Source organism: Anoplophora glabripennis, unplaced genomic scaffold (assembly GCF_000390285.2).
Source record: "Anoplophora glabripennis isolate ALB-LARVAE unplaced genomic scaffold, Agla_2.0 scaffold32, whole genome shotgun sequence".
Taxonomy (NCBI): Eukaryota; Metazoa; Arthropoda; class Insecta; order Coleoptera; family Cerambycidae; genus Anoplophora; species Anoplophora glabripennis.
In genome coordinates, this window is record NW_019416220.1 from 1519981 (window position 1) to 1536549 (window position 16569).

General features: G+C 31.4%; 1 protein-coding gene across 1 annotated transcript in view; it reads right to left on the reverse strand.

Moving 5' to 3' along the window:
- Nucleotides 1–717: 717 nt before the first annotated feature.
- LOC108906284 (semaphorin-1A-like) overlaps nt 718–16569 on the reverse strand; it is a 44044-nt gene continuing 28192 nt past the window's right edge. Inside the window, exons 2-9 of the mRNA XM_018709506.1 lie at nt 15049–15548; nt 5391–5583; nt 5100–5330; nt 4607–5041; nt 4339–4543; nt 4135–4280; nt 3754–4081; nt 718–1833 (exon numbers count right to left, since the gene is read on the reverse strand). Of these exons, the coding sequence (XP_018565022.1) occupies nt 1659–1833; nt 3754–4081; nt 4135–4280; nt 4339–4543; nt 4607–5041; nt 5100–5330; nt 5391–5583; nt 15049–15498 (2163 nt within the window). The 5' untranslated portion in view covers nt 15499–15548 and the 3' untranslated portion in view covers nt 718–1658. The remainder of the gene's footprint in view (nt 1834–3753; nt 4082–4134; nt 4281–4338; nt 4544–4606; nt 5042–5099; nt 5331–5390; nt 5584–15048; nt 15549–16569) is intronic.

A 16569-nucleotide genomic window follows, 5' to 3' on the forward strand; every position in this document is an offset into this window, starting at 1 on the left:
TTTGGACTGCATAATACTCTCATGCCGGCAGCAATGCCAATAGTTGTTGTCTCTTCATCTTTCATTTTTTACTGTTCTGTGAATCTGCAGTATGAATACGACACTGACGAACGTTGGCCACACATGTATTTCTAATGTTCAACAAAAGTTCACCCCATCATGTAGCAGACACACTTGCCATACTTTTATGACGAAAATTGTGTCCAACGTTGGAACGAACATTGGAACCAACGTTGGACACATCGTCTGGGACAGGCTTAACATATTTTAAAAATTTTGTGGAATAATTCAATTTTTAGGGACCAAAGGATATTTAAAAAAATGGAAAATATAAAAAACGATCTTATAAATACTATTTATTCAATCGATACAAATAATTACAGAATGGAATGTAAACTTGTTCATCTTATTCACGTAGATCATAAATTGCAAATTTATAGAGTATTTTTAATTTTGTACAAAAATGAATTATTAAGATATTTGAGAGGCAAAATGATTTTTAAATGTTCACAGCCAAACAGAATATAATGGGAGAAAAGGAAAATATATACAATTAATTTGAGCTTAATCTATTATGATTTAGGCAACTATTTCTATTAAACAACTACTCAGATCAGCGACGTGGAGAAATATAATAATATTAATTAATATATCTCCAAGTCACTACAATAAGGAAACAAAAAAAATTAAAGTACGGGCTTAAAAATTTGTATAAGGTTTATAAAAATATTTGTTATTAATTTAGATCATGCAAATTTTTCTTATTAACTAATTTAATGTAAATTAAAATTAATTAACCTTAATGGATACTATTACGAACATTTTCCACATTCCGTGATTTTATGCGTATTGTAAATAATTCGGCGTATTCAGTTTATTGCAAAATTGTCAACAATCACTTTCCAATACTCATAAAAGCAGAATATACATGAAGTGTACAACATAGCCTCACATGCAAATTTTCCCTGGTTAGGTCCTGTTTTGGCACTAACAAGTATATAGCAGTTTGTTGTTATATGGCAGAAGTTTTGTTACGGCAACATACTTTCATATACAGGATGTCCCAGAAATAACTGCCAAAATATTGAGATTTTCAAAAGCAACAACATCTGTCTTATAATTTTTAATACGAGTTTTCGAAAAAAATTATTAGGTAAAACTTATTTTTATCGGTTACAATTTGGGCACATTTCAGGGACATCACGTTTATAATTTCAGTTTTCAGTTTGAGAAGTAAGTAAGGTCAATAAGACGTATTTTATCCTTGGACAAGACCTAACCGCCCTGTAAACGCAATATATTTATCACATCGAGACAACAACTAAATAACATAGTTTCAAACAAAATTACAGAGGCCCTGGCCTCACAAAAATTCGAGTACATTACTTAGTACTTAGCTGCTCCAGTCATGCTGCGTGAAATGCAGAGTAGTGCGAGTAGTTCATTTCGCGTAACAATAAAATTTGACTCAAAGCTTAAAAAAATATATATTACATTGAGCTTCAAAAATATCTTTCTTTGCTTTAATACAACCGTATCCTAACATAAAACTGATAATATGTTTCTCTCTTTTACTCTTATAGTGCAAAATAGCATTTAAGGCAGTCTATGAAAGATCTAGCAGGTACAAAATAGTTAAACCGGATCGAGCGTGTTACTTAAATATAAGTTTTCTTTATTTTCTGTAACGTTCCTTCGTTCGTTATGTTCAAATTCTTTAGTGAACCTAAATTGTCCTTTTTTGGCGGGAGGGAATCTGTGGACACATTCAAGACGTCTAGATTAACCGTCTTGGTCCGTGGGGCTAAAAAACTATTCTGGTTTACCGTCAGTCTGAAAAAAAAAACCAAAGTTAATTTACACATGACAACACTGCACCACAAAAAAGTTCACTGTAAGTCAGGATGGCCAATTATATTCAATACCATTTCACCATAACCCCATAACCCTGTATCCCCATAACCCGGGATGTGTGAGAGTGCAGAAACAGGAAACATAGATTTTATACATGGGTACAAAACTAGGACTGTGGACGGGAAGGCTTCTCTAACCCCATAACATCGTAACCCCATAATTCTGGGTGTGAGGCAATGTACAACAATGCAACTCTAAGAAATTGAGTCAGCGGTCCTTTAACCCCGGGGCGTGCAAGCTCCTGTAGATTCATGATCTGAGGCATATACAGATTTGTGTACAGTCACCCGAGGGTTTTTCTCTTTGTATCTACACTGAAATAACATAATAGTGCTTCCTACTTTGCGATCAAAGCACAGGTTACGGCGTTATGGGGTAATAGTGTCCCAAAATTATTCTAATACTCGAGTCGGTTTAAAATCTCGAAAACTATTTTCTAGTGTTTCTTGATGTTAGGCTCAAAATACGAACTGGTTCGGGACTTCTGATTTTAGATAGAGATTGGGGGGGATGAACTAAAGTTTGAGTAACAGTAATTTACTTTGTTTAACATACCATGGAAAAATTAAGAACATGCAGTGGATGATAAAGACTTTATAGCTTATTTCGGGTATTTTTTAAGTTGGAGTTTCCTTTTACAACTAAACAAAATAAGAGTATTTTTCAAGGAAAATCATAATTTGAAAATAATGTGAGAAATTTTGTAATATTGATTTTTTTTTAGTAAAAGTTAAAAGTTTTGGAAAGTCCAAAAGAAATGGAGGAATTAACCATCCACAATAAATCATTTTAACTTATTTGTCTTATAATGAGAAATTATGTACAATATTTTATAAAAGTTGTACAGATTTCAGTTTTCACCAACACATATTCTTAAACGAAAATGTCTCATGTTTACAATATAAATTAATTTATTTACATGAGACTGGCCTATAGTTAGACAACCAGTCAAACTTCGGATTATCCTTAGATAGCAGATACATACAGGGCTTTCATTAATGTCCGAGACCCACGTGACCAAATTGGTTGTCACTATAAATAAATTTGATTTTCTTAAGTTGGCTACTACGAAAAATTTCAAGTTTAGGGACCCTAAACCAGCTATGGTGTCATAGACTGATTCAATGTTTTAATTTGTACGGAATACCAATTTGTATTGGCAAATGTAATGTCGGTTGCGTACCGTCGCGATCACGTGGGTCTCGGACATTAATGGAAGCCCTGTACTGTGACCAATTTGTTTTCGAGTTACTTTGTAAAATCTTTATTGTGCGATTTTAACTGGATTTTTTTCTTTAATTGTAGAGAATGGACTTGTACTATATTTTATCAAAAATGTTTAAGTAATAATGGTTTTGTAGCTAAATTAAAAATGCACACTAACGCATTTTCATAAATTTATTCTAGTCATTCATGAAAAAAGAAATCACACCTAGCGACACATACATTGTAAAATGTACTCCGCTAGACTATCATCTGTCTTTAGGGAATTTTGTGTTAAGAGGGCTATATAGCAAATAGGCAACCAGCAATACATTTTTAAAGATATTACAGTTTGTCTAAATTTTAATTAATGCACAAATAACAGACTTTCCCCCATTTTAACGCAGATTTTCTATAAAAAGGAGTTAGTTTGAAACTCAAATAACTTTATTGAAATTTATAATTTATAATGCCGCTTGTGCAAAAGCGGCAAATTACAAATTTCCTTATAACAAAAAGTAATTTACGTTTCAAACTAAGAGCCGAATAGGAAAATTTCCCTAATCATTTTAAATTTAAACCTGTTTTAAATTTAAATAGGTAAAAAGGTAAGGTAAAAGGTAAATTTAAATTTACCTGTCTAGATGATTGTGCTGTTCAATAAACGGTGGATTAGGGTACTGCGTATGGACGTGAAATCGCCGAGAGACTAGATATCCACATAAGAATCCAACAAATAAACCCGCTAAACTAGCGACTGCGACGATAATATGTAAATATTCCGAAGTGTACAAGGTAAGTTTGCTCTGTGCGGCACAGCCTGTCACCTTTTCTCCATCCACTTCGTTGCAGTCCGTCGATTCACCGTCTAACCTCAACAACGGATCGGGAGACTGTTTGTCTTCTTCAAGGGAGTTGGTGTCTATTAGTTTAGTCTCATATTCGCTTTTGGGTATAGATTTATCTGCAAACGAACTGGTGAGTTTCACCTAATCACGACATCGTAAAAATAATTACCAGTGGGTTGTATTCTGCATCTCGATATATTGCCACCCCTCACGTCTTGTATTAAGTAGCGGAAGGACGTCACGGCGTCCACACTAACGCATACTCCTTTGAGAGAATCCCAGGCGCAGTGAGGATCACGTAATTCTATACAGTCGCTACGACACAATAAAACACGTGAATATTGTTATATAATCGTACAAGACTACGACTTACCTGCAACGGCCGATGCTAGCGCAGGGATTTAAAGTTACCAGTTTAACTTCCTTTTTAGTAACAACCACGACTTTCCCGTACCCTGGCGCTATTTTTAATTGTTTTATCGGCGTGCCTTTAGGAAACACTTCGTTTTCGGATATAACGAATGCCTTGGTCGAATTAGAACTAGGAATGTTTACCAGCTTCAGCACCTTCCCGTCGTCTGAAACGAGTTAAGTTTGTTAGAAAATCGAACAGCGGGGTATAAAATATTAAATAATCATACCCGTTCCGACGTATATGACATCAAACGTCTCGTCGCTAATTGTGCGAACCTGAGGATCAACAGTAACAGCTGTAAACCTATAATTCAAGCTAACTCTGATTAACAGCGGTCTGCCGTTTAGAGAGGGTACCGTCTTCTCCATCAGTGGATGTGTTTTGATAAAATTAACATTATTATTCGCTAAAACACGGCTGTCTTGGACGCACTGTCCCGGTCTAGGCGTTGGCACTTTATTGTCAGGAACCGGCAACCAGTTTGAATTTATACCCTCTTGGTATTTAAAGGGACCCTCGAAGACACTTTGAATATCTTCCATTTGGAATATACATATAGCGGATCCTCCAATAGCGTTATTAGGTGTAGTAAGTGCGCTATATATTATTTTTACGTTTGAATCGCCGCCATATTTACCATCTACTACTTCACTAGTGGATTCTGAAACAAGTTACATGTTACAATTTTAATTTTCATTTCATGTCTGGATATGTCTTACGTATTTCATCAAAGTAAAAAGGATATTCTCCAGGCATGGAACAGTTCAGTCTTGCTTTAAGGAAAGTAGTCCAACGGTCCCTTGATTGATGCGGACCGCCTTTGTCATGCTTGCAAACCCTAGCGACTCTAGAATATATAACTTTCCCACAATTCATATATTCCACAGCCGTTTCACGGAAGAAAAAGTATATATAGTCCCCATACGTCAAAGAACTAACAAAATTTGGAGCTGGAAGAAATTATACAATTAATAAGATACCTTGGAAATAAATAAGAAAAAATTATATACCATTAAGCTGCCTGAGATCAGATAGTTCCGTTCGAAGGGGCTGCCTATATATTAAGGGATCTGTCCCTGAAAAATCTGCAACAGTTGCAGAAAATAAGTGTCCATTACTATATACAGCAGTACTGTTATCTTCAGGGTCATAGGGACATAATCCAATTCCTTCCATTTCCTTTTCTACAATTACTTTCTCATTCTGGAAAAGATATCACAATTCAATTTTGCAATGTAACTAGAAAATGTTAAAAAGACAATTTTGAAACTTGTACTGTTGTGTAATAGGCATCTTGCATGAAACTATAAATTTGAAGATATAACAGATAACAGTGGCAAAAAAATAAATTTCTTTAGAATGTAGAAATTTAAATTTTGTCACGCGATCAATTGTGACGTCATTTAGTGCGACAGAACGCAACTTACTTCTTTGCAGTCTAGTCTACAATTGCCATGCATCCAAAGAAACGCGCGCGCAGGGAGCCTCGAAGCAAAGTGAATTTGGCTATATCTAGATTCTTGTTCCCAATCGCACTAATTGACGTCACGAATTAGCGTGTTTAAACCCCATTTAAACCCGCTTAAATATAAGTGATTTCTAATATTACCATGATTATATAAGGTTATAGATTATTTATAGTTTAAGTTGTCCAGTATCTCACAAGGTTGATACTAAAACCAGGGATACGAGTTCAAATCATTATGACATGATTTATAACTTGTAAGTGATGTGTTACTATTGTTATATTGAAATATAGTAATTGCTCTTTGACTAAAACCGCAGATAAATAAATTATAATTATATTCATTACAGTTCTTGATAATAAAAGTTTATATAATTAAAACTAATGAAGGTTGTTTTGGTTCTTGTAGTGGTGGTAGTTAACAAAAATTCCAACTAGATGCTACGGGTGCATCTGATTCTGTTGAATATCTTGATCATGTTATCATTTTTACAAAAAATTATTTACGTCAGAATTGTTGAAATAAAAAGTTACTTTAATTTCAGATACAAGGGACAAGATAAAAGATATAAATAACTGTTTCGAGCAGATGACAAATGTCCATTGAAAAAATGAATTGGTGCAGCACAACACGAGGCTCAACTAAATATATTACTATAATAACAGCCATACATTGAGGCTAAATTAAACACTCCACTCAGAGTCTTCTGGAGTTACAGCTTATATGATTTACTGTATTTATTTTTGGTTTTATCAAAATTTTAGTCCGGTTGTAATCCACAGCTGAAGTCGCTTAAATTATCTTGAATTTTGAGTAGATTAAGAAAAATTATGGTTGAGCACAGTTGTATTTAATATAAAGTAATAAAAACAAAAGGTTCTAATTTTAAAACTATTTTATGAAGCAAGAAATTCTATATTTACTTTTAAAAAGTAGCTTGACGTTTAAGTGTCAACTCAGTTAAATATAATTTGTTTATAAAAGATACCTATTATATTTACAAAAGTTAATTTAGAGCGCGAAAGACGAGTAATTGGACTAAATGAAAGACACATTTAATGAGAATATAAGATATAAAATATTACTTCCTTTGCACAGAATAAATATACATAATTGTAACTGCAAATTTTTTAAATGTTGAAAAAACTCGTGCTGACAACCATGGATTTCCATTTTCTTTTTTTTTTTGAAAATAGAACATGCAAATGTTGATAATTATATTAATAATGAATATTTAATGTAAACATTTTTCAGCAATATTGTTTTGCAAGTAAGCAAAATAATTAACTATACTATACACAATACAATATTGTTGTTTATTAAAAGAATAATAAGGCAGGAGAGAAAAAAATAATAATAATGAAAATACTGGGTGTTTTTGAACAGGTGTTACAAATTTTAACTCCAAATAGCACTCGTCGAAATAGTAAAAAAATCATTTTTATTTTTTTTTGTTGTCAAAAAAATCGCATTCCCACAGAAATAAATAGATAAAGCTAACATTTTTAAGAGGACTGACTTTTCTCCAAAAAAAAATAAAAATAAAAATATTTTCCCTCTTCGCGTAGAAACCAGGAGAATATGGATAAATCTATTATCATTTTTTACACAGTGGCTGAGGCAAGAAGGTAGAGAAAGATATGTTGGTAGCTGTAGAAATCGAATCCAATTTCAATAGTCTTCTACAATTTTTTCGAGAATGGTTGTTTCCATGGATATGCCGCAGAATACATTTCTTGCAAAAAATTTTAATCTTTTCAATGCTTCTAAGAAAACTTAAAAATTAATTGAAATAAGCTTTTTACATTTGTCCCATTGCTACAATTTTATCAGTCATTTTCAGTTTTAAAAATAATATGTCTATACCTATACCAAAACTGATAAGTTACTGCTTTATTTATTCTTATTTAACAAAATAAAACAATTGTTTCTAGTCAATATTTTCGAGTACTTGGTGTTAAAGTCTGTAACACTTATTTAGGGTCGCCTGGATGTTATTATTAATCAGTTTTTCTTTATAGATCTAGGTGCTAGTTACAAAAATAAAAGTTATAAATACTGGGTGCTGAGAATTTGAGGCAAATTTCTCATGAAAGCCTATTTAGTCCCACTGCAACAGGAGACTTACCTTTTAAAACCAGTCATTTTTATTCTACTCGTCATTATGATGTTGAAATTTTAATAAGCTTTACCTTTTCGATCGTTCGTACCTACTCGCGACAGAAATATAAAGAGAATCGTGATATTTATTTTAAACGTGCCATTTGGAATTGAAGATGAGCATGTAAAAGTGTGTTAATCTCTACTATAATGTCAGGACTGACTCGGAGCTATAATATAATGTACTTTATATTTAATTATATTTTCGTTGCGAAAAGCTGTTATTACATTCGTTGATAATCATCTTAATTTAACACGGAATATTCCACATCTTGGCGATGTGCAAATAAAATCCATCTATTGATATCAACATTTCGATGACTCATTAAGAGAAAAAGAATAAGGCCGGGAAAGAATTGAAATCATGTTTTAATAAGCATGATAAGCGACTCGTAGGCAGTTCTAATTCAATTTGTCTCCTACGTGGTGCAAATTGGAGTAGGTAGGTTGGTTGTACAATAATCAGTACTGTTCTATTTATATTTACCGAGTAGATCATGCACTGAAAATGGTTTTGACTTCAAGGAGAATATGAATCGGGCGTTCAGACCCTGGCGGGGAAATGTGGCGATTTTTAGAATAAATTTAATTTTTTGTGTACACTGCTGTTTTGATATAGAACATCGTGGATAACTTCACACTTTGTAAACAAGTACCTACAATGCGGGTTCATCATAAACTAGTCACAAAAATTAAAGGGTAAAAAAAATCCTAAATAAAATAAAAAGCAAATTTATAGTATCAGGATTTGAAAATTTTTTATCATTGACCACCTTTAAGAAATAAAATCCAGATGGATAACAATTTCAAAAGGTCCACGGGTTTCAATAATTTATTTTGGCAATCCCGCCTGTCCCCTCTCTTTGTTTGATTCATCCTCTTCAATTTGAGCTGTTTAAGAGCTTTGTACGATGATTTGTCGCTGATTTATCGCCGTTCAAAGGAAAAATTACCTTTTTGGCTTTGCTAATTAATTATTCGGGAACTAAGTAGGTTTGAATACTACAAGGTACCTTTACTACATATAATTGACGAGTTCTACACCCTAAGGGTATTTTGTAATTCTTATGCAAAGTGAACTAATAAAAATTTTACTTACTTACTTGCTTACTTTATAATACTACAAGGTACCCTTTATAAGATGTTCATGTCATTTTTTGATAAAAAAATATTTTCCATGTAAGAAACTTGATTCAAACAAATGTAAATTGCATATTTAAGGATTTACGCCAAACTTGGGATAACTTTATAAATAGTGAATAGACTAAGTATATTTTTTTTAAACCCAAGTATCAAGGGCGTCGCCAGCCAATGGGCTAAGGGAGGGCAAGATGAGAGAGATGGGAGAAATATAAATTATAGGTAGAGATAGGTACAGTGAATTAATTTTTTTTTAGAAATATTTTTAATAAAACAAGAAAAACAAGAAAAAATATAAATAACTAAAAAATTAAGAAATTCAACGAAAATTATAAAATATATAAAATTGGTGCGTTACATATATAGCTTTATAGTCCAATCAATGGGTAGAAGAGCTTACAAAAAACACCACCTGGAAACAAAAAATATGGTGGATAGGAAAAAAAATTCTAAGAAAGGTAATGTTTTCATGTGGCGCATAAACGGCGAAGTTAACCTAAAAAATTCATAAAGTCAAAAAGACGGTTTTTCGCTAATAAAAAAACTTTAACTCCAATCGAAAAAAGTTAAATAAGAAAGTTGTAGCTATTAAAAAACCTATCGATTCGTATTTTTAAATATGTATATCGATTGCTATATTACTTTTCGAGATATATATCTCGAAAAAACCTTCAAAAATAGACTTTTATTATTTTTGCTGTATCTCTTGCAAATTAAGGTTTTCAAACTTGTGACTTGCTGTAAATGTAGCCGTCGGCAAGCAAAAAGTGCCTTTTTCAAATTAAAAAATATAAAAATTTTTCGTTATCGTTTTTTCGAAAAACAGGTCATTTCGAAAATCGGCCCTTTTTGCTCGACGAATAGTCGTAGAGAAATGAATCAGAGCTCATTTTTTTCCTTTCATGGTAAAAAAGAGTGGTAACGATTTTATTCACTTCAAGTGTCCAAAAATGACTTTAAAAAAAGTAAAAAATTTTTGGTTGCGTTTTTCTTCAATATCTTTTTCGATTTTCATTTCTCGAGTATGTCTATTACATGAATCGATTGCTGGCATTTTTACGCGAATTTAAAAAAAAACGTTTTGAAGCCTCTGTCCCCCCCTGTCTCTCTTGGCGACGCCCTTGCCAAGTATACCAAAACAAAACCTGAAAAGCTCAAACAGATGCGATTATTTTTTTTTTTTCATTGTGGTCCGAATGATTGAAATTGTTACTTTTGTTAAAAATAAAGTACCTAAAGGATAAATTTTGCATCTTTTATTCATTTTTCTAAATTGAAAATGTTTTTTTCCCAAAAATCCATTTTTTTTCATCAAAGAATGTTAAATATCGAAAAAAGGGGAAAAATGTTAGCTTTTAACCCTTTGAAAAATCACCTAAAAATTTAGGAATTTTTTATCCTTTAATTTTTGTGACTAGTGTATCAATTGTTACTCATGAAAAAAACATCTTTATTTGCTACGTTGCGTTGCGAGGCTTGCTTAATTATAATTTTAAATTAAATTAATCTAAAATTCAAGTTAATTGAATTAAAAGACACAATAGATATTTAATATTTTTATCTCTGAAACGCGATAAAATGTTTTAATATTTTTTAATTTTACCGAAATTTAGTTACCAATATAAAGGAAATAAAATTACTGTTCCAAACAAAATTAGTGGTCACGAGGCTTGCAATCATTTATTAAAGCTCTAATAAAATTAAATAAACAGTTCTAGCAACATTTTCAGCCAGACGGAGCGTAAGCGGTAGACTATAGTTATAAACTTTCACTAATTTTTATAAACCCGTAGTAATATGCTAAACTTAAATAGAACAAAAACCATTCGAATCAATAAACTTATGGTAGCATAATTAGTAGTACTGAAGGCAAAGTTACTAGACTGAATTTTAAGTAAATTTTATGTTTACCTTCACTTTGTATGCTAGATAGGAAAATCGTGAAGTACCTTATACGGCAAAATTATGTTACCCAGTTACAAACACAACTGTTATAGCGTCTGGTTTTTCAATGTCTCCCGTTCGGAACAGGCTGGTCGAGGTTCTAACAAAATAATAATATTAAATATTTATGAACATAACCAAGTGGGTAAATTCCACACCTTACTATTGTCCAACTACCTACTTATTATTTAAAGTAATTACCACACACAATTTCACGCAGATTCACCTGTTGGACTAAAATTTTACAATTACAGCAAAGAACATAAAAATAATATTTGGGCTTGACCTCTACGTTTAAAAAAATATATTGCGCCTTTATTTGAGAGTACATAAAACGTAATCATTTTCAAATATTGTCATACCTGTGAAGGTGTCTACACCTCCGGACACAGCCCATAAGTAATAATTAAGTCTTGTGTGAGATCTCAATTTAAATACAATAATAACAGGCATTTTGAATTCATAATACGCTATTGTTAAAAAAATAAAGGAAAATAATATTTTAATTTCCTGTGTAGAAAAATAACACTAATGCGTTTGCTTACTCGTTCTGTCAGTCACCCCACTGAACAGGTTGAGTGCCAAAAAGTCTAGACATAAATGCATTGGTAAAGGTATTGATTCACTAGGTACATTAAGTTCAATGTCAAATATTTTTTGACTAAATGACGAAAAAATTAGAAATTAATTTACGAGGGTCAAATTTTTAAGGTTTCAAACTAGAACTCTGAAGATTCGCTATTTTTTGCCAATTTTATGTCTTTTTGTCAAATTCGCATAATGCAAAATTTGTTCGATTACTTTTGCGACGTCAGAAAGTTAAATTTTATTATACTTTTTACGACAATATTTTAGTTTAAAACTTACATGCGAAGTAGAAATCAATGAAATAATTAACATTAGCACTTATACCCATTTCGTTTTTTAAATCTCCGTAAAAATATGTTCCTTACCGAAGTCTTTTTTATGTTTATAAAGTAAATGCGAAACAATCAAAATGTACATTTCATAGTAACAATAATAATCTGTCTCGAATATTTTCAAATGACAATAGAGCTTATTAGTAGTGACGTCACATACGCCAAATAATAGGCAACCCCATAGTACACATTGTCATGAAGAATTTCTCTTATGTACTTTGGACATAAGTGCCAAATGTCTTCTTTGTCATGATTTAAATATCGCGATATCCGGGCAATATTAGAAATAAATAAATGTTTCAAAAATTTTAAAAAATACCTATTTTATCTGAGTTTATCACTTATATCTTGGAACCTACGCATTTTGGAAGAATATTGAAGAGAAAAAAAGTTTTAGAATTGAATTTTGCATATTATACTGTAAGTTAGAAATGTTTAAATTTATTACCGATGTTGCAAAATAGCAATAATTGATGAAAAAAAGGCAAAATGATCAAGATTTTTGGATAATTTTTAAAAAATATTTTAATTGCTCCGAGGGCAAAAAAACTGTAGAGTATAATAAAACAACACACCAAATTTCATTAAAATCGGTTCAATAGTTTTCGCAAAATAATTTTTTAAAAAATTTTGAAAGAATTTTTCTGAATTTTCAAAATATTGCACAGCCTCAAATAAAGCATCTAGTTACTTGAAAATTTTTTCACATAGAAAAGACCGCTCAACCTTTCAAATGATTTTTGAGAAATGAAATCGGTTGAAGCTAACACTTTTTTTTATTTTTAAATAATTAGATCACATTTATCAATTTGCAATTTAGTTTTTCTCAAAAATTTTAAAGTACTCGGAAAGACACTTCTTTAAAAAAAAAGTTAAAATGAGCGGTCAAAGTTTATCGGCATTTACCGCTAATTTATAAACAATTTAGCAATAATCTTTGATCCAGTGGCTTCATTTTTCCGAGTTCTAAGCTGGAAAAAAATCTCATATCCATAACTTATCGGCTACATAGTTGCTTCACGCGCGAAAAGTGACTCAAAACACGAAAAGTGGGGGAGGGGGCTTTCGCTCCGAGACTGAATTCGGAGGTTCAAAATGCGAAGGTACGAAAAAAATTGCATTATCTCTGTTTCTAATGGGCCAATTTCGATCTTTTTTTTTAATCCGATGTCTCGCGAGCCAAGGAATTCGAATATCGTATCTAATTTGCACATATTTTGTTATAAACAAAGTTTATTATTTATGCATTAAATATACTGTATATTTTACCGTATGCTATTGCATTTTTTCAATGAAAAAAATTGTTTACGTATATATTTCAACACTGAATATGAATGTATTTAGTTATAATTGTTACAATTATTTAAATAATTTTTGTTTAAACAAAATAAAACAATTATTTTTTTATTTGGAAATAAATTTTTTTGTTAAATACAGATAAAATTAAGAAAAGATAGTACTTTAAAATTATAATTTTTGAAAAAAACTAAATTGCAAATTGATAAATGTAATCTAATTGTTTAAAAATAAAAAAAGAGTGTTAACTTTAAAAATATACTGTGGCCCTCCTAATCAACAGATTTCAATTTTTCAAAAATCATTTGAAAGGTTGAGCAGTCTTTTCTTTTTATGCGAAAAAATTTTCAAGTACCTAGATGTTTTATTTGAGGCTGTGCAACATTTTGAAAATTCGGACATTTTTTTTCAAAATTAAAAAAAAATATTTTGCGAAAACTATCCAACCGATTTTAATGAAATTTGGTGTGTTTTATTCTCTAAAGTTTTTTTTACCAAAATTAGAATGCCCTCGGAGCAATTAAAATATTTAAAAAAAATTATTCAAAAAAACTTGATTTTTTTTGCCTTTTTTTCATCAATTATTGCTATTTTGCAACATCGGTAATAAATTTAATCATTTCTAACTTACAGTATAAGTTATTATGCAAAGTTCAATTCTAAAACTTTTTTCCCATTCAATATTCTTCCAAAATTCATAGGTTCCAAGATATAAGTAAAAAACTCAATAAAATAGTATTTTTTTAATTTTTTAAACATTTTTGCAATTTTGAAAATGTTCCGGACCTCGCCCATATCTAGGGTGTACACTTTTATTATGTGAGTTTGTACGGAAGGTATTCCAGCAAAAAATAGCTTGCCCCCTCTTACATCCAAGAATTGGGATATTTCGACAGATTCGCCCTGGTCTATGTATCTATTTTACGAAACACATGTTGGCTGTTCTTAAATACTACTAAATCCTTAATTTGAAATTGTTCATTTCTATAGTATCTATGTAAATAGTAAACAAGGGCCAGATTCGGTCTGTACAATTTCAACTATAACAATTTGTTGCGGGTTGCCTAAATATGTGACGTCACACTAAAAGAGTATTTCAGATTTCATCTCTTAAAGCAGTGAATTTCGTGACTAAAAACTAACCTTTCCACATCAAAATTTTCCAGAAATTATTCCTAAAATATGAAGGTTTCCGAGATCTAGACTAGAAAGCATTTGATTTGATCTGAGAAATTTATTTAGGCGAATTGAATTAGTTTAGAATTTTTATTTACTCACAATTGTTACGTAAACGTAAGTAGATACGTATTTCTACACAGTTTTGAAATTCTAACAGTGCTCTATGTTGTTTTGACTTAGATATTTGATAGTAGTAAGTAGGTAGGTAGCAGTAACACGCATATGCAAAGGTGATTTATATTCTGGATGCGAGGTTTTATTTTTACTTGCAGGTACGAATTTAAAACAAAATAATGGCGATACAAGCCAGGTGGCAACAAAACTTGAACCAGATCAGACAGATCCATGCACCTAATAACCTCTTCAGGGCCAATATTCACGTGCACAATCCAGTTCACTTGTCAGACACACACCCAAACCAGTTTCAGTTACTATTATTATCATTATTACCAAGATTTCAATTTTGCGAGTCGCTTTGCAATAGAAACTCAAGCGTAAGTGCGTATACTGGGTGATTAAAATATATCTACTGTTAATATTTAAAGAAAATAATAATAAGTTACCTTTTGTTGCATTATCCTGCAATAGGGCTTGTAAGAATTCGTCCCACAGATGAGCATCTTACCAGGGGCCGTGTAGAAAAGCATTCTGATGTAATTTTGGCAGTCATCCTCTGTTTTTCCTTTGAGGGTGCAGATCTGATGATGTGCCTCGGACGATGGCCAATAAATAGTGGAATCTTTTCGTTCGGAAAAATCGAACACTGATAAATTATAAATTCGGTTTCTTCCACCAAATAAAATCGTATTGTCGTCTTGATACAAGACTGTAAAGTGATCAGGGAATGTCGTGTTCCCTTTAAAGCTAATACTAGGTATCTTGCTTAAGCCATTTATTAATTTTGTGCTCGTGTCCGGGAGCCATCCGTGGGAAATTTTGATTAAATATAATATTAACAATAAAGGAAAAAAACTGTAAATTTTGACAAGGCACGCGAAGGCACTAGAAGACATTTTGGATATATTAATTTTCACTTCTGCGTCATTTTCCCACCATTCTGGTCCTGAAACAAAGCATTCACGTCAGCCAAATATTGTCAAGAAAAATTATTAAATATTTGCTTTGCAAACGCAAATACGCAATTTTCGTAGAACTCCGAGTAAAAATAGTCCAAACTTCCCGCTAAAGTGTTACCAAAATAAACTCACTTTTCGTTATAATGTAAAAATTGTATCGAATTACACCAACAAAAATAAATAAAGACTAGATACATCTACATGGTAAAACACCATAGGCACAGCTTTAACATGAATTTAAGAAAATATTTGTGATGCAATAGATTCTTTAATAACAAGTTTTTTTCGAACGGAACTATAGATGTTTTTATCACCAAATATACAGTCGCTATATTTTAAAGGACTGATTCTATAGTGTATATGGCTGATAAATTATAACATATATTCATAACAATACTTTAATTATGTACTGATACCTATATAAATCAGCTCAACGATATAATGACACTTGCAAAAAAATCCAACAACAGATCAACTCGAATCACTCAACAGAGGCAATTAATAGAAAGCGTTTCTAACAAAGCTATTTCAATAGATTTTTAATTATTAAGCAGTCCGTTTCAATCACAGGTGCATGCGATAAGATCTTTTTTCAAAAGTCCAAATACAACAATAAACAAAAACTAAAGCACTCTGATACTGAATTTAATAATAATCAGTTTTGTAATAATTGTAATATGTTTCAATACAGAAAACAGTTCTATTTATTATTTTGTCGCAGGTCAACATTTTTTTATTGAAACTGTTCTAATTTTGCAACAATTTACTTTAAAGTTTTGTTTCACTACAGCCATGTATAAAAATCCGGCAATTTACCCCGAACTAAGTGAATTATACGTAAAAAATGTGTGCTCTACATTTTATGAGGTGCGACCAAATTTAAGTGTAGCATAAACAAATGAAGTGATAAAACTTTCCTGTTATATAAAATATTTTGTTGAAAGACGGGTTTATATCTATGTTTGTTTACATCGCCTACAAGGGTGACTATTAAGGGATGTGTTAAAC